Here is an 18,158-nt window from a genome sequence, read left to right on the forward strand (position 1 = left end):
TGATAAAAGGAGTAAAAAAATGTGTACCAAATTACATGAAACCAGTAGAGGACAGAATACTAATTAATGGAGAGAATTATGCAACTTGGAACCAATGAGCATTATTCTTTGCCAAAAAGGTATAAGTGAGGAAGATTTGTATTTGTGCCAGCACAGAAGCTAAAACTGTCAGCTGCACACTCCTCTTGGGCAAGAACAAAGTAATGCCTTACTCCCTAACAATAAAAAAGGTGAGTGTTGAGGGAGTCTTGTTTTTCTCAATGTTTTCAGAGGATTTTGGTAACAGAACTAGCTTGAAAATTGTGGTTTCTTACCACAAAGACATTTAACATGATTAAGTACATGTACAATGAGTCTGAGGTAGACCTTATTTTTGAGATCCATGTTTTAAACCACATGAAATTACTGAAGTAAAATTCCCCACTGAGTGAGCCTGGTGATCTGGTTTGTAATCTGAAACTCTTTTCGCAGTTATTTTTTTCACTTACGGTTTACCACCTTTAGTTTCGTAAGTGACAATCACAATGCCTAGACTTCAAAACCAGTCACTCATAAAGTTAGAGGAAGTTCCTTATCCCCTGGACCTGAACTGAAGCCTTCCTCTGGGAAGGCTTCTATTCAGCCTTTGATCTGGCCTTGGAGCCATGGAGTGTGAAGGTTCAGTGCATAGGATTATTACATGGAAAACCCCAGGTGAGACCTTGCTTGCAGGGTGGAAAGAGAGCTGCAAGTGTTCTGTAACCACTCCTTGTGAACAAACCCAGCTCATTCCCTTGCTGGTGGTGGCTGTTGCCAATAGCACACAGAGGTATTCAGTTGTTGCTGAAGTCTTCTTTCACTGCACTTCCTTGTTGTAAACTTCCTGGGGCTGGAATACTTGTTTTTCCTCTATTGCTTCTTCAGTGAAAATCCAGAATTCCTCTGAGGAGGTTCCTTTGATTTTACAGCAGAGCTGTTGTTCTGCAGACTGTGGCTCTGCTCTGCTCTTGCAAAAGCACAGGGAAGAATTAATGGTTCCTGTGAAGCATTAATTATTTACAACACCAAGTAAAACCTCATTTACATCAGTGTGATGAGAAGGGTATTCTCTGATTTAAGGTTATGTAAAATATGTAAAAACAGAAACAAGGAGTGAAGCACCAAGAAAAAAATTTCCATTCTGGCAGCACAGAATGGAAAATTTAATTTTTATTTTTTTTTTTAAGTCCAGTCATTTCCTAATACAATTTCAAGCATTCTGATTAACTTCTAATGAGCTTAAAAGTACGCTTCAACAACTAGACAGAAATCTCATTTCACTGTGAAAATGAGATGTTTTGGTAGCAAAATCTATTATTTTAGTGTATTCTATGTCTTCACTGATTTAAATAATTGCTCTGGAACTTCCTCCTTAGTGACACTGCCCTGTAACAAGGGAATGTAAGGCACCCTGAATGCAGGCACTACTCCCAACAGTGAATCTGTTGCAGTGAAAACCATGGCAAAAGAAGGTTTTATGTTTTCACTGTAAGTGCTGAGGAACAAAGGTGTCCCTCAGTATACCTCCAAGCATGCTGAATTACTGCACTAATTTTTAACTGGCATTAAACTCCTAACCTAATGAAGGCTGCAATATTTGTTTCAATATATGTATGTACATACATCTACACACACACATATATATATCACCACAGTATATAAACAATCCTGTATATAAAAGTCTAAATAAAGTAAAATAAATTAATAATAGACCTCTAACCAATATTATCAAAGTATTACTAGAGGTTGTCTTTGAAAAAACACTCTCCTGAACTGTTTTAATGCAAAAAAAATATAATTAATTCCATCTCATTCTAAATGATAAACTGTGGCATTAGGAAGACAACTCTACATTAATGTAACCCATACCATACAAATCCACATATTGCAGTTTATTTCCCGCTGTCAGGATGCAATGCCTGTGCAGGGGGAATGAGGATGCAGTCATGCTTCATGTGCTATGGAAATGATTCTGGAATTCTGACCATTAACAGGTAGATGTCCAAGGTAGATTGTAATTTCCCAAAGACTTTTCAAATGAGACTACTGTGGTTTACTCTTTATTTTCAAATTTATATTGAATTTCAACTTGTGACAAGAATTAAAATATCAGTACACGCTGATTATCTAATTCCAAAATTTTATTTAAATAGATTTTCTTTTTACAAAAATATAGTTACACATAATACCCTTATTTCCTGTAATTAATTAATTGCATAATTCACTGAGAAGTTTTACAATCTTAAAAAAAATACCTGCTTAAGTTTCAAGTTATAAAAATGATAATTTGTAGGCAATCTTCATTAAAAAAAATTTAACATAACTTATCCTACATTAAGCCTGAAACACATTTTATTAAGTTTGAGATCAATTTTCATAACACTAAGTTGTTCCTGTGAACTACTTTAAATACTTGCAATGAATATTGACAACTTTTCCTTCAGTTCTAATTTTCCTACAAAACTGACCAGTGTTTTTTAATGGAGTTGAATGCCGTGTCCTTAAGATTTTTCAAAATGCCTGTATTTTTATTTCTGGTGAAACTTCTTATACCTCTATGCTTTAGTCCCTGAGGCAGGCTGTAATGCCTTATCAATTGTTCTCAATAATATCTATTTAATGTTGCCAAACTAAGGTGAGATTTTATGCATGACATATTACTCAAGAACATTTTATAGAAATTACTAACATTCTTTTCATACACCTTGTTATATAAAGACCTAAGATTTATCTCAACTCTTTCCTAATACAGAGTATTAATAACTAAATGGATATGGAATTGATCTTTTGACCCAGTCTTTTTGTTTTGTTTTGTTTTGTTGAAGTCAGCTTTGTTTTCAAGAAATACATAACAAGTGACACATCAAAAATGTATTTTTTTCAGTTTTCAGATGTCTTGATAAGTACCTGGAAAAAAAAAAATCTATTATTTTCTAAAATCTGCAGGAGCTTTGCCTACGACTTTAGTTTTTTTGCCTTCTTCCACCTATGCCTAGGGTTTAAGGCTGTAGTAATTCTCTTCAGTGACTTCTGCTGAGAATTTCTATTTATGAATTACTGACATTTAAACACTTGGGAAAAACTTGGAAGAATTAAAAAAACCAGAGGATTGTCTGAAAATGTTGACATACTGTTATTAATATTGAAGATGGTGACTGAAAAGAGCTTTGTCAAAACCCAAGTCCTAGCAACTATAGTGTGAGCATTTCCAGCACTTTCAATGAAGTACCTTTAATTTCTCTCCTGAAAATAATTAACATAATTCTTCACTTGTGTTTTTCCACACAAAATTCTATTCAAAATGAAATAAGATGAATGATTACCAGTAGTACACAATTGGAAGAAGCAAAATTCATTTCATAATGAAAAATAGAAATGCTTTTCTTGACATGCTTACCTCACTCAGTATTGCCCAGACTGGAGAATCAGAGCTGACTGATAAACGAATAGCCTTTATTCTTCCTATTGCCTGATCGATGCTGCCTTCTGCAGTGCCATTTTCAAAAGCCCCTGAAGAAACCCACAAGACCCAAAAGAACATTTATTAGAATTAAAGCACTTCCAAGCAAACTTAGTGAAAAAGCTCTTAATTACAAACTATAAATTAAATCCAGGAATACGTTAGGGAAAAAAATGTTTTGGAAAAGACTCGTGGGTGGAAATAAGGACAAGGAGAGAACAGTCAGTCACAAAGTACTGTCGCGGGCAAGCCAGACTTGGGAAAAAAAAAATTATTCATACCGGAGCAGGCTAATGAGAAATAAAATCAAATCTTAACACCTTCCCTCAACCCTCCCTTCTTCTTGGACTAAACTTTACTCTTGATTTTCTCTACCTCCTTACCCCCAGGTGTGCAGGGGGACAGGGAATAGGGGTCATGGTAAGTTCATCACATGTTGTCTCTGTTGATCCTTCCTCCTTAGGGGAGTCAGAATGGCATCCTCCCCCTCCTTCTTCACTGACCTAGATGTCTGCAAAGTTTTGTCTCTCATGTATTCCCCCTCCTCTCTCCAGCTGCAATTGTTCCACAGAGCTTTTCTGCCCCCTTTTAAGAATGTGTTATTCCACACTGGATAACACATCCCCTCACTGATGGATTCAGCCTTTTTACGTCTGTCCTGGAGCTGGCTGCCTCTGGCTCCACTGGACAAAAGGGAAGCTTCTGGCAGCTCTTCACTGAAGCCACCCCTGTAGCTTCCCCCCAGCCCCCTGGCCCAGCTACCAAAACCTTGCCATGCAGACCCTTTACAGGGACTGTAATTAGTTCTCCTTCTAATTAGATTTCTTGGCTTTTGCCACTGGTGATATTTAAATCAAAAAAGGAGAGTCATTGGTCAAACACCATGCACTACCATATGCAGTAATGCCAAGGGTTTCTTTTCCTTATTAGTTCACCTTGGAATGCTGAATTTATCAAAGAGTTAATGAAATCCTTAAGAGCAGAAACATTTTATATGTAAGAACAAAATTACTGGTTTTGGAGTAACAATAAATAATTTACCTATTTTTAAATATCCATCTTTGGTTGCTGGGTAGTTAAATTTACTTCCATTGTCAATCAGTTCTTTTCTTAGCGTTTCCTGTAAAAAATAAAACAATAACATTTCAAGAAGTATTTTCTAGGGTATGAGATTTTATGCTGAATATCATTCTGAAAATGAAATATGGTTCTAAATGAGAGACTTACATCAGCTGGCAACACTTCCACAGTAGTGTTGAACAGTTTATCACCAGGGTGCTCCATGTCTCCACTTCTGAACAAGTACCTGATGATAAAGGTGTATTATTTCCAGGTATTTTATACTTTAGAAGAGTTCTAGGGAAGTAATTCTTTCCTGTTTTGAAGGAAAGTTTCAGATACCTTTTCTTTATATATTTTGGGCTATAGAGAACAGAAATAGGCCTTGAAACTATAAACCAAACCATAATGTAGTATTTTTATTTTAAACGGAACAAATATTTAAACCATCTTTCTCTGGGACCACAAAGGCAAGTGTTCCCCCTTTTTAGTGTTCAAGTTCCAAATAAATTAACTTCCCGTGTTTAAATGGCTAAGGAAGATCTGCTCTCTGATCTATTCCTATAATTGTAAGACTGAAGTGGAATGGGCTTCTGGAAGGTGAGTGGCAGCAAAAATTTCTCTTTCTACTAGGCCATATACTACATGCCAGGAGAATTCCCCTTTTTATCAATACTGGTCAACTCGGGTGCTTCTAAAGAATTTCTTTTATAGCCAATAAGCAAGAGCATTGACCAAACAACAATCCGACTAAAACATCAAGCATAAAAATCCCAGTTTGGTTTTACATTTCTGGCTTTAAGAGTTCTTGGGGTTTTAGATTCAAAAAGTACTAGGAGAATTTAAATCATCAAACTCTCTCCTCTGATATCAAATATTCAAGGCTTAAACCCACCAAATATTATAGGATTTACCTACATTTTCACAGACTAGCAATGTAACGGGACTTGGACTGATGTCTTAAGTTTTAGCTTTCATACTTTCCAGATTCTGTACTGCATAAATATATAACTGAATTGCATAATAATAAAGTGTTAGCAAGTTCTCCCTCAGTTAAGTTAGACAAACCAATCCTTTTCCAGCCTGAGAACCAAAGACACCGTTGCAGCTTCAGGCCCAAAAAGTACAAACAACAGCGAATTGAGGAGAGCAATCTGGGAGGATGGGACTGCATAGCCTGAAGCTGTAATTGGACAATTAACCCCAATATGTAAATGACCAAAACTTATAAAAGTGTGAAAACTCGTGACCCATCATCCATCTTGGGTGTAGCCTCAGCCAGGCTCTTGTACTGCCCAAGGTGTGTCCTTTGAGGGCCTTTTAATAAATACCTGCTTTATTCCTTTAACACTGTCTAGCCTCTGTCCCAGGGAGCCTCTCAAGGCATCAGGACCAGCCATTCGACAATACCATATGTGAGTTACCTTCATCCAGAGCAGCTTTGCAATAACAGGAACATGCAAAACTACAGCCTACCCAAGTTTCATAAAGCATGAACCAGTTAATTAATACAGAACACCAGTGTTTATTGTAACTGTCATTCACTGCAGCTCACTAGGTGGAGATACAGACTTGACATCATGCAAACAGCCTTTCTGTTGGCAACTACGCAAATAAAGCTTTCACTGACACCACTGATGAAATTCATCAGTTAAAAACAAATTCCTTTGAGAAATATAATGCAAAAAATTACCTGAAGAAATAAATGGAAAAAAAATTCAGAAGTTCTCTATATACCATGTATTTCAGGAGGGGATCTGCTCACAAAGAGCAGATAAATAGCAAATCATGGATTTTTTTAGTAACAAGGTTTATGCAAACAGTTGAGCACTGATAACTTCAAACAGACTCAAGCATTTCCAAACTGGATATATGTAGGCTTCCATGTTCCATATCATGTAATACTTACTTTTCAACTTCTAGTGGATTTAAAAATGTGAACCTGATGTAGTCACCTGCCACTGGAGCTAAAGCCCAAAAACAGTCCTGTCCTTTATAAACTTTTTCCAAGGTATATTGCTGGTATATTTTTAGACTTGTGTCCACTTTTGCAGGTGGATTATTATGTGCTTTATGTAGCAAATTTTTTCCAAAATCTTTGTCCTGTTGATGTAAAGAAATGTAATTTCACTCATACAACATTAAAAAAGTGCATTGATATCTGTAATTAGTACAGGAAACTAGGAAACTATTCCAGAAAATAATCACCTCAGTGTCAAAAAATACATCATCTATTTTTAATACATATAGAATATTAATTTCAGCGTAATCACTGGGACTCAACATTATGATTTGTAGACAGAGCTGTACTGATTGTTTCTTAGCTGCCAAGGTTTAAAAATAAAAATCTTCACAGGAGGCTATTTCATAGTTGTCTAGGATGCCTTCTGCCAGAACACGTGATTGCTGAGCTCTGCTAAAGGTACGTGAATCTCTGGTCTGTTCCAATTGAGAGATCTTGTCACTTGTTTAGATGGCACCATCAGGAGATTCCTGAAGTCTGGTTCATCAATGCTCACGTGCTTATCAGATGTGTAGTTTGCCCTCCAAACTCTCCCTTAAAATCTGTGGCCATCAAGTTAGGCACACCTTTGTCCTACCTTCTTACTGGGAATGTGAACTGCTCAGACAAAACAAATCATCATGGCTTTGTTAGCATGGAGCAGAGCATCTGAAACCTTGTGTTGTGAAAAGGGTTCCTACATGCCATGAAATGCTGTTCAAATGAGAGATTCAAAGGTGTTTGTGCAGGAGCAGTACTCCACCTGCAGTTTAGATGCCAAATCAAAATTCTTTACCAAATCTGTAGAACCTAATGGGATATTGAAATGCCTTATAATGCCAAAGATGTGGTCCTTGAAATTCATTTGAGAAATAAGTCAGAACACAAGCATATAATTTAAAAATATGGAAATAATGTCTTATTCTTACTTTTAAATTCTGTATCTTCCCAGCCAATGATGAAAAAATTCCCATATGCTGAAAGAGAGATGGCTTAGCACGGATACGTAACTTTGACTTTTCCTTTTCACAGTGTGTCTAGAAAGAAAATAAAAGGGAGTGAAGGATTATTTAACCAGGGAGAGACAAACTAGGTTCCATAAGGCAATTTCATTATGTAGTTAAGGGTATAGGTTCAGATTTTTTATCCATATTTAAATTAACAGTCACCTTCTGTCACATACATTGTTTCTAGACCAAAACTCGTAATTCCACTCATGCTGTTATTTAGATTTGTAGGCTCAATCACCACTAATTCAGGGATTTCTGTACAGTATGCGATGAATCACTCTCAGAGTGACAAAAATGGACTCAAATCTGAAACTGATTGATTTCTTAGCTGTTTCTGGCAAACTTTATTTCAACTTTAAGTCTTGCCATATCATTCTAATTAAACTATTTTGACCAAAACTGACATTCTTAAGAAGGATTTTGGTTACATTTCAATATTCATACTTTTGCTTGTTTCTGTTGTGTTTCGGAGTCTTTAATGTATTTTAAATTAGGGATCTTTTATCACATAGTTAGGGAATGCCGTTAAATACTGTTTCAACCACAATTTTCTGGTTTACTACACCTGGGACATGACATATATCAAGAAATTAAATAACTATAATTGGTACTAATTTTTCAGTTTCTTGATCTTTGAATGATAGCAAACTACTTCTTTAAATGTAATTTTTTTTCTTTGTATATATAGAGCATTGTAGTTCGATACAATGACACAAACATGCCACAGTAATTAATACAACAATAAAGCATAATGGGAAGGAATACAGCTAAGAGCTAAAATGAGACTCCCCGGGTTGTACTCTTGGTGCTGCCACGGAATTATTATATGAGTTTGGAAGATCATTTAACTTTTCTGTATTCCAGGTCTGAGACCTTAAAATTTGAGAGGATAATGTGCTTACCTCTTCCATCAAGTGCTTTCAGTTCTATAAAAGAAAAATGTTACATTAAATATACCAATGCCTTCTAAAGCCAGAAGTGATTAAGTCTTCACTCAGCTGGCTTAAAACTATCAAAACTCATGAGGGATTTATGGTTTTCAGATGAGTATTAATTAAAAGTTCAAATGCCCTGGAAAACTAATAAAAAAGCTAAGTTGGTTTTTTTTGGTCCACAGCAGATGTTCAGCAAAACAATGTAAAACCACAATACATTGTGTACAAATTGATTTACTGGCAACTGTTTCTCTGAAAGGCACACTAGACTTCAGTAAAGAAGAAATATTTTTATGAAAATAAATTTGTGATCTTTCTACTGACAGGGTTTGCAATTCATCCCCTGCAATGCAGGCTCTAGAATGTCTTGTTTTATGTTATGGCAGCACTACCAAAAGAGCTGCTTCGGGCAGCAGCTGAGAATAATCGGTGGCATGAGGCTGCTGTGGTCATTTCTGCAGAAGCTGAGATAAGGCTGCTTGTTGAGTTAGGGCTCCCACCCTTGCAGCCTGCAATTCCCACTGCACGTGATAGGCACAGGCCACTGCGCAAAAACACAGAATGGCTGGGTTCCAAGCAACCTGTAAAGATCATCTTGTTCTGACTCCCCTGCCATGGACAGGCTTCCACTAAACCCGGTTGCTCAGAGCCCCATCCAGCCTGGTGAGAAACACTGGATGTGGCATCTATACCTTTCCTGGGAAACCTGTGCCAGTGACTTACCACCCTAACCATAAAAAATGTTTTCCTTATATCCAATCTAAACATACCCTCTTTCAGTTTAAGACTGTTGTCCCTTGTCTTATCATAACAGATAAAAAGACTTTCTCCCTCTTTCCTACAAGCTCCCTTTAGATAGTGGAAGGTGCTATATGGTCTCCCCTGAAGCCTTCTCTTCAAGCTGAAGAGCTCTGACTCTTTCAGCCTGTCTCCAGCCCTCTGATCATTTCTGTGGCCATTCTACCTGCTCTAACAGGTCCATAGCTTTTTTTTTTTTGGTACTGGAGACCCCAGCAGTGAATGATGGTTCATGGGAGGCAAGCATGACAAAGTTTCTGAACCATGCAGAGATCTGATGGCTCTGTTCATCACAAACTGTCTTTCTTGGTGAGCAGATGTAGCTGAATCTTGATGTGCTAATACACAGTCCAGGCTGTAAATTTGGACAAAGTCAAGGAGTGGGCCCTTGGGAATATCACAGGGTTTAACAAGACCAAGTGCAAGGTGCTGCCTTGGGTTGGAGCAACCTCCAGTATCAGTCCAGGCTGGAGGATGAACAGATGGAGGGCAGCCCTGCCCAGAAGGACTTGGCGGGTGCTGGTGGAGGAGAGGCTGGACATGCCCCAGCCATGGGCACTCAGCCCAGAGAGCCAAACGTGTCCTGGGTTCTTGCAGAGTACTGTGGGCAGCAGGGGAGGGAGGGGATTTTGTCCCTCTGCTCTGCTCTGGTCAGAGCCCACCTGCAGTGCTGCATCCAGCTCTGGGGTCCCAGCACAGGAAGGACAGGGACCTGTCTTGAATCCAGAGGAGTCCATTAAGGTGATCAGTTGGCTGAAGCACCCCTCCTATGAGGAAAGGCAGAGAGAATTGAGATTGTTCAGCTTGGAGAAAAGAAGGCTTTGGGAATTGCAGCCTTTCAGTACCTGAAGGGATCCTGCAAGGAACACAGCGAGAAGCTTTTTACAAGAGCCTGGAGTGACAGTGACAGACAGGAAGGAATGGATTCCAGCTAAAAGAGAGTAGGTTTGGATTAGCTGTTAGGAGGAAGTTCTTTCCTGTGAGGATGGTGAGGCACAGGAACAGGTTGTCCACGGATGCTGCGAATGCCCCACCCCTGGAGATGTTCAAGGCCAGGTTGGATGGGGCTCTGAGCAGTCTGGTCTAGTGGAAGGTGTCCCTGCCCATGGCAGTGGGTTGGAATGAAATGATCTTTAAGGTCTTTTCCAACCCAAACAATTCTATGATTCTACACAAACATCCTTCACCACAGGATGTCACACAGAAACCACAAACAAGTGCCCTGCTGACCCTTCTGTGTAGCACAGTGTGTGATCACTTTGTGACACTCTTGGTTGGAACTTTCCTACAGGCACCAGCTTGCCTTCTCTGGTGCCTACAGGAAAGTTCACAGCTTTAACCCGTCAAACAGAGAAGTTACCACAGCTGGGACCCCCAACCTTTTCCCAGTCTCCATTTTCTGCATTCTCATGAATAGTCCCAGCAGGTTGTGCCAGTGGTCATTCCCACCCAAGGGCCACATGAGACTGATTTGTCTCAGTAGGTTTTCTCTACCCACAGCAACTGAAATTGCAAATGCAGAAGTGAAACTCAGTAGAAACTTGGCGACACCACTCTGCTTTGGCTTGATCAGAGCAGACTTTCAGAAGCTGCCTGCCTGCCTTTCGGGAACACAGCTTCATTTTAAGTAGGAATCAGGTCTCAGAAGATGGAACAGCCATAAATAAGGTATTTAATCCATTGGATGGAAGTTGGCACATGTTAGATCTGGAATAGGTGAAGTCAACATAATATCATCTGGTTTTTAATCTGTTTTCACAGGCAGGCAAGAACTGAAATTAGTTTCTTGAGGCACACTCTAACTCCTATGAGCTGGCCTAACCCACAGAGCAGGATTTAAAAGCTTGCTTTTATCTGTATGAAGTGGATCTGGAGACTCTGCAATGCACTACTAAGTCTAAAACCAGGGACCTTCTGCTATCCCCAGAAGTCACTTATGCTACAGGGTAAAACCTGAAGCTTGTTTGTTCTGTTCCCCTTAATCTCCTGCTCTACACAATTCCTGTTTATTTCTTCTTGCTCCTTTATCAACACAAAAGTAACACGTGCAAATCCTGGAGTAGGAACTGGCTGCACCAGTTAAGATGCCTGAATCCTAAACCCAAGAAGAAGCAGAAACTCTGGTCAGTCCAAAGTATGTCCAGTTGGAGAGATTTATATTCCATTTTTGAAAGTGAATTTTGTCACTGAGAGTGTTTGAATGTTATTTATCTTCACAAACTCACAGTTATACTTACTGCATCTTTTTCTGGATTGCACACTTTAACCCAGACCAGGTGGTCTATAAGCCAATCAATAGGCTTATCTTTATAGAACATGAGAAAAAAATCCACTATGAGTGGTAAGTCTTCTGATTTAAACAATTTTCCTGAAAGCAAGACAAGAAGTTGTATTTTTATTGCTATGCAAGAATTACCAGCCTTATGTTTAAATGTAATTAATTTAAATAAATATTTAAGTATCACACCAGCCTTCCACACACTAATGTAATTATGATATTTAATGAAAAACTTCACATAGAATCTGGCTTTGAAGAGTTGCTCATTATCCAGCCTTATGATATGGGATGCATATTCTCCTCCATAAAGAAAAGGAAGTTTTGGGGGTTTTTTATAGATTGTTCAAATTCCATTCTTGAAAAGAGAACTACACATTACAGGGGCACATAGTTCCCTGAGGTGGAAGCATTTCCTCCTTATGGGAACTCAATAGATTCTATGCTGAAGAGACTCTGAAGACAGTTTTGAAGAGAACAAAAGTAAACTACTTTCAGTAGGCTGTTTCCTGAAGAACCAAGGAAGTTTTGATATTCAAGTTCTTCCATGCTTTGAGATGTGATTCTGACTGAGACCTTTTTGATCTACACAGTTCCAAATGCAGTTGATCCTGCTGAGGTCTTAATACTTACCAATAAATCCAAGTTGTGAGAACTCGAGAACCATCCAATCTTGGGACTGTTGAGCAGCAAAGCTTTTTATACTTTCAATATAATCAGGTTTGGCTATAATATCATCTTCCAGCTGGCGGGGAGGGGGGGGGGAAATGCAACAGAAAAAGAGAAGGCAAGCAGTGATTTTATTGTTTGCAGAGAAGGTGGTGACATTGCCACAAGCGTGTTGTGTTTAACTGCTGTACCACATGTACTGAAGGTGTGCCAAACTACAGTGCATTGGTATTTAGTTTCTACATATATCTCTGGTTTAGTATCACTCATTAAGTAATTATCTACAGGAGTGACCATAACACCATAGGTGCTTCTCCCTTGTTTGATGAAGGAGGACTCCCTGCCTTTAAAAGAACTCACTTAGAAGAAAACATTAAGCAAACAGACAAGAGGTTAAGGAAGACAATAAGAAAGAGTTTGGTTTTAGGTTGCATAAGCATTGAGAAGCAAGAGGAACAAACTGGCTGAGAGGAAAGGTGTCTAAAACCTCCAGTAGCCTGGGCAGACTTTGTCATTCAAACAAGGTGACTGAGAAGGACTGTGGAAGATTACTGAGATGCCTGTAGAAACCAGGGGATACTGGAAATGAAGGGGTGTGCTCTGTGAATCACACTGAAGGACAGGTATACATAGAGCTTTCAAGATGTTGTAAAGGCCAGCACAGAGTACAGCAGTAGAGCCAGCTGAAGGGTACTTGGAAGAGGAGACTGACATCCATCAAAGAAATGGGAAAGGCATTGGCTTCATTTTTGCCTGGCTTTCAGACAAGAACTGGGCATCTGAAAAGCCATAAGCTGTTCCTGCTGCTAAAACTGAGGATTACGAATCCAGACAAGGAGGTTGGAGGCAATGACACAAAGAAAAAAATGTATTCCAGAAATAATTAAGGGACAAGTAATTAATGGTTTGAATTCAGTATGAGTGTGAAAACACAGGAAGAGGAGGCTAAGACTTCAGGAAAATATTGCTGGGGTGTAATGTAATCATATAGTAATTTATTCTAACTGTACTTCACTGGCCCTGCTGCATGTCTGGTTGTGCTGGAACTGGCCTCAGAAAGCTAAACAGCTAGAAAATTAATCCTTTGAGGAAAAAAACACAGCCGAACAAAACATGATTTCCTGTTGGCTTTGGGTCTTCAACTGAGTCATCATCAGCTTGAGAGATCAGGCCCAGAGGTTTTAGCTGCATTTCTGCATTGCTCCATGTATAGGACTGGCTGACAAGAAATGTGTTGGCAACAGTGAACCCAGGAGTAAGTAGAATGAAGTTAGGAAAATGAGATTGAGATCTGTATTTGACCCTGTCAGGTTTTGCTGATGGTAAGATAAAAAATGCACAGATAGAGACAAACTGACCAAGATGCGTCTGAACAGATTCTGAGATCTGGGGATCTAGCTGAGTTGACAATTAGGTAGAAGAGAACAACAACATCAACAAAAAAAAGCCAAACATCAATGTACAAGAAATCTGGCATAAAATTAAATGAGCTTAAAGCAATTAGCCAGGAGCAAGATGTAAAAGGAGAAGAGCAAAGAATCAAAGAAGGTTTTAGAGAATCCTTAAAGAGAAATTGAGGGGCACCAAAAAAGGATGAAAAGCAGACTGGAGTATATCAAAAACCTAGGGAGGCCACCATATCAAGAAACACCTAAGAAAAGTAGGCAAAACCGGTGAAGATTTAAAGCACAGAGGCTGTGATGCAAAGTGACTGTGTCTGTGATTATGAACAGAAAGTAATTTTGAAGTCTGAGATGGTCTTTCCTGAAGCTGACAGTGATTATTAGAGGATGTAGTTTGATATCCCATGTAGCACAAACCATTAAAGTTATTTATTTAACCCTGTAATTTGTGTTCAGCTAAAGCACATCTTGGAGAACCTCTCTCATTGCTTAGAGATTCCAGTTTCCCTTTTTTTCAGTATATTATACAGCATTTTATTACCCTGAATGTTTAATAATTTGCACCCAAATTCTAATTTGATTTTTTTTCTGCCTTCAGCTTACAGCCACTTGTTTTCTCATATGCTCTTATCTGACAAAGGAGGTTGTGCAGCTGCACACAGGTGGATCAGGAAATTTAAGATATGAACTGCCTAGTCCACTTGCCCCATTGCCATGGGAAGGCCAGCAAAACACATAATCACAGCTAACTTCCCTTCACTCATCAGTGCTTTTGAATGAAAAAATATACATCCACTACAGCAAGACCATGAAAATTTCCTACATGATAGGTACCAAATGGGTTTCCTTTCATTTTTCTTATGCATGTTGTCTGTCTAAGAGAAGTAAAAATGAAGTAGTAACAAAAAAGTCAAAGAATTCAATGAAAGTTTAGGCATCAGACAGGAAGGTTTTTCCTTCCTGAATTTTATTAGAGTATTTTTACATTTTGTCTCACTGACAATGAATTGTGAAAACTGTGGAGCTCCTCTTAGGAGCTCTACCAAATAGCAGGCATAACCTAGAGTCTAGTGAGGGAAAGAAAAAAAAGCCCATATAAAGAGTCCTAGGGAACTCACTGAGATATTGCTCAGGCTTTAAATCCATTAGAGAAATGTTGCTGGCAATGTATATTACTAGTGTATATATATATATATATATATATATATATATATATATATATATATATATATATTATACAAAGCTTTCCCAGCCTCCATATGAGGTTAAAAAAAATCATAGCAGTAGCTCAGGAAACTACTACAAGTTAGAACTTGATAAGAGATTTTATCTGAAGAAGCTAAGATTTATTTAATGGTTTATTTTTGTTCATCTCAGTGCTAATAGAAAACACTTAAAAACTGCTCTATCGGTGTTTCTTTCAGATTTGAAATGTTTGACTCCTGCAGTGAACTAATTCTACATGGACAAGAAATAACAAATGCATGTCCTCACTACTAGGCTGGGATTGGATTGCCTGCTTTTATGCCTATGTTATGATCCCATTATTCTAAGTGTTTCAAGGGTCCCTGGTGCATGCCAGGAGGTTTAGTGAAAGTGGAAACAAGAACCTCAAAGTTTTCTCGAGTGGGGGGGAAAAAAAGCTTTAAGTAGACAAGTAGATCAATGGGTAATCAGTGGGTAAGGTTCATCCCCAGTGTAAGCCTGTTAGCTTCAATGGACTCCACAAAAAGACTTACTTAAATCCTGGTTCAGCAGGATCCTAGAACAAGTGTTTATTCAGCAAAGATCTTGTCTGACTCATGATATCAACTGTTCTGTAGACGTCAAGACTAATTATGTGTGCTTATCTTTTTTCAAGGTTTGGGAGTTAATGTCAGCTACTCAATCAATACTATTCCTGACTAAATTAAATAAAAAATCTAACATAGCTCAAGTTTTGCTTAAGCTTACTGAAATAAATATTGTACCAGTCTAAGCAAAAGTAGTTTTAAGTTGATTGCTTTCCTTTAACACAAGATTTCTAAATAGAGGGAGGACATAACTACGTTTATGGCAGCAAGTGTTCATTCTTTTCACCTGCACTCTACAGAGTAGCTTTTGGGCAGACCAGCATCTGTGCTACCAGCATCTGTGCTTCATTCTTCAGCTGCAGGCTGGCCATACAAATGAAGAATGGGATATAGTAGGAATGTTATGAGGAATGGGATGAGGAAAGAATAGTTTCTTTCTGAGAAAATTCCAAAGGCAAACATAACTCCCTCCAGACCACCACCATCCAGGCTTTGTTCTTAATAACCCAGTTCAGTCATTATATAATGTCTCAGATAAGAAAACACATGTTCTCAATTCCTTTAGAAATACAAATACATAAGTAAGTCATTGTAGTACAAATATGAATCCTTGGAGAACTTGGTAACAGGAAGGGACATCAATTGTCTGGTAGCATCCTAACGTTTCACTTTGCTGGGTTTCCTACACCTTGATGCTCCAGTGCACTCAGTAAACTTGGATAATGTTCTTAAAATATACAAAAGCCACAGGAAAATACTTCGTTTTCCATTAAACCATACTTGTTCAAAACACAGCATTTTTGTTTGTCCACCTGCATCCTGAGCACCTATGCCACATTTGAGAACAGAGCATGGGGACTCTTAAGTAGCCCAGCTCAAATGTGGTTTTGTTGAATCCTGAGAAAAACTGTAGGAGATGCCAGATCCTGCAGTCTTCTGCTTCCAGGAAACCTATGATGTCCTTATGGAATACCAATTCTGAGGCAAAATGCTCTTCTGAACTTTTTAAAAAACTGTTGACATTATTGAGCTACGTGAAATTTTATAGACCTGTTCCATGATTGAACAGATCTTATTAATTTTGGACTCTCTGGTGGTGATTAAGATCTTTATGGAGTGCAAATTAGCACAAATCTAGAATGATGGTTAAAGCTAAGCTTAAATGCATAGGGATCTTCTTAAAGGCTAACACAAATCTTCTGGAGAATTAAGGATCTGTGCCAACTTGTAATTGACCTTATCTCAAGTATCATTCTACTGGTATTTCCCTGTCTGAAATACTTCACTTCATTGTCATCTGGGCTATAACCTGAACCTATCACTATTCTTTTTCCTGGCTGCAGTAAGTAAAAAGATACTAAACTCTGACTTTCTTAACATAATCAAATGAGAGTTTCATGCTTCAGAGTTACCTTGCTCTTCAACTTCATAAATGACAGGAAGGTAGAGATAGTTTTAATCAAATAGTACCTGGCTTCAAGATGTAGATAAATACAGAAATATGTGGATGTTTTTAAGGATTATAGGCAAAATACACAGAAAATTACGTAATACTGCTGGTTTTATTGAGGCCTTTTGTCAAACCATGACACCTTTGAAACAAAAATTGCCAAAACTAATCATCAGTACAGAGGTATTGCTGCTACTTAATGATAATACAGACATACCTGTAAATAAAATGTTCCCTTAGGTTGAGCATATAGCATTAAAAAGCTATAATCCAAATTCTGTTTAGTTCTCCACCTAAACATAAGCAGAAAATTCTGATAAGATTTTTGAGGGGATTGCAAGAGTTATTTCTATAATAAAAGAACTTCTAATGCTCTGCATTTTTTGTCTCTACAATAAAATTGTACGGTTGCATATTCTAACCCATTGTTAAGTGCAAAAGCATTCATCTAAAATCAATGTAAACATTTGTAAATAATTTTATTTTCCTGTAAAAGTTAACATTCAATAAAAAATATATATCTCTGTCAATGGACCTTGAAATGTCTAACAAGTTATTAATGTCAAATTACTTAAAAGATTCTACTCATTATTTTATGAAGAGCAGAAATAAAGACACATGGATTATTTAAAGATGAAAAAGTAAGTGGTTTTACATATGAACAACACAAGAGCAGGTTGATAACTGTAATTTTCAGGTTTAAATATAAACACATATTTTGTACAGTCTTTCATTTTACCAGAGGATGATGATGATGTTTGATAATCAACACTGAAAGACTACAGAGTCATTTATTAGTATTTAATTAATGTAAAAGTATAACTGATCCAAACCTAATAATATCTAAAACTAAATTATAAGTATGTAAACTTGTTTATGGTCTATGGTATGAACACATAAGGTTTATCTATAAAGCCAATATAGGTACACACATTTATGTAAATATACTAGCTGATTTCCTCCAGCGTAAACTCTTAGTACTGCCACTCTCTTGCTGCATTGTTGCAGTGGCTTCTGATAAATTAGTTATTGTTGACGAAGAAAATTACTTTCCTCCAATAAATATGTATTTTTTTAAGGCTATAATCTCTGTCCTACTGAATTTGGGGCATGAGAGTGAATGAAATCACCATTAAGGGTGTAGTAACAGTAGATAAAAACCCAATGATCACCAAAAGTTAGGTCATGAATTAAACCCACAGTACTTGCCAGCGATTAGCTGGAGGGCCACATGGGCTGTGTGTTCACAGAGACTCTCCCTCATCAGTTACATTAAAGATTTTTCT

At 37.8% G+C, this 18,158-nt stretch overlaps 1 protein-coding gene across 1 annotated transcript in view; it reads right to left on the reverse strand.

The window, feature by feature from the left end:
- Nucleotides 1-2,219: 2,219 nt before the first annotated feature.
- MGAT4D (MGAT4 family member D) overlaps nucleotides 2,220-18,158 on the reverse strand; it is a 34,794-nt gene continuing 18,855 nt past the window's right edge. Inside the window, exons 7-15 of the mRNA XM_050974118.1 lie at nucleotides 17,090-17,165; nucleotides 12,191-12,302; nucleotides 11,520-11,650; nucleotides 7,469-7,576; nucleotides 6,447-6,640; nucleotides 4,706-4,784; nucleotides 4,520-4,598; nucleotides 3,416-3,528; nucleotides 2,220-2,925 (exon numbers count right to left, since the gene is read on the reverse strand). Coding sequence (XP_050830075.1) covers nucleotides 2,899-2,925; nucleotides 3,416-3,528; nucleotides 4,520-4,598; nucleotides 4,706-4,784; nucleotides 6,447-6,640; nucleotides 7,469-7,576; nucleotides 11,520-11,650; nucleotides 12,191-12,302; nucleotides 17,090-17,165 — 919 coding nt within the window. The 3' untranslated portion in view covers nucleotides 2,220-2,898. The remainder of the gene's footprint in view (nucleotides 2,926-3,415; nucleotides 3,529-4,519; nucleotides 4,599-4,705; nucleotides 4,785-6,446; nucleotides 6,641-7,468; nucleotides 7,577-11,519; nucleotides 11,651-12,190; nucleotides 12,303-17,089; nucleotides 17,166-18,158) is intronic.

The sequence above is a fragment of the Serinus canaria genome, chromosome 4, assembly GCF_022539315.1.
Source record: "Serinus canaria isolate serCan28SL12 chromosome 4, serCan2020, whole genome shotgun sequence".
Lineage (NCBI taxonomy): Eukaryota > Metazoa > Chordata > Aves > Passeriformes > Fringillidae > Serinus > Serinus canaria.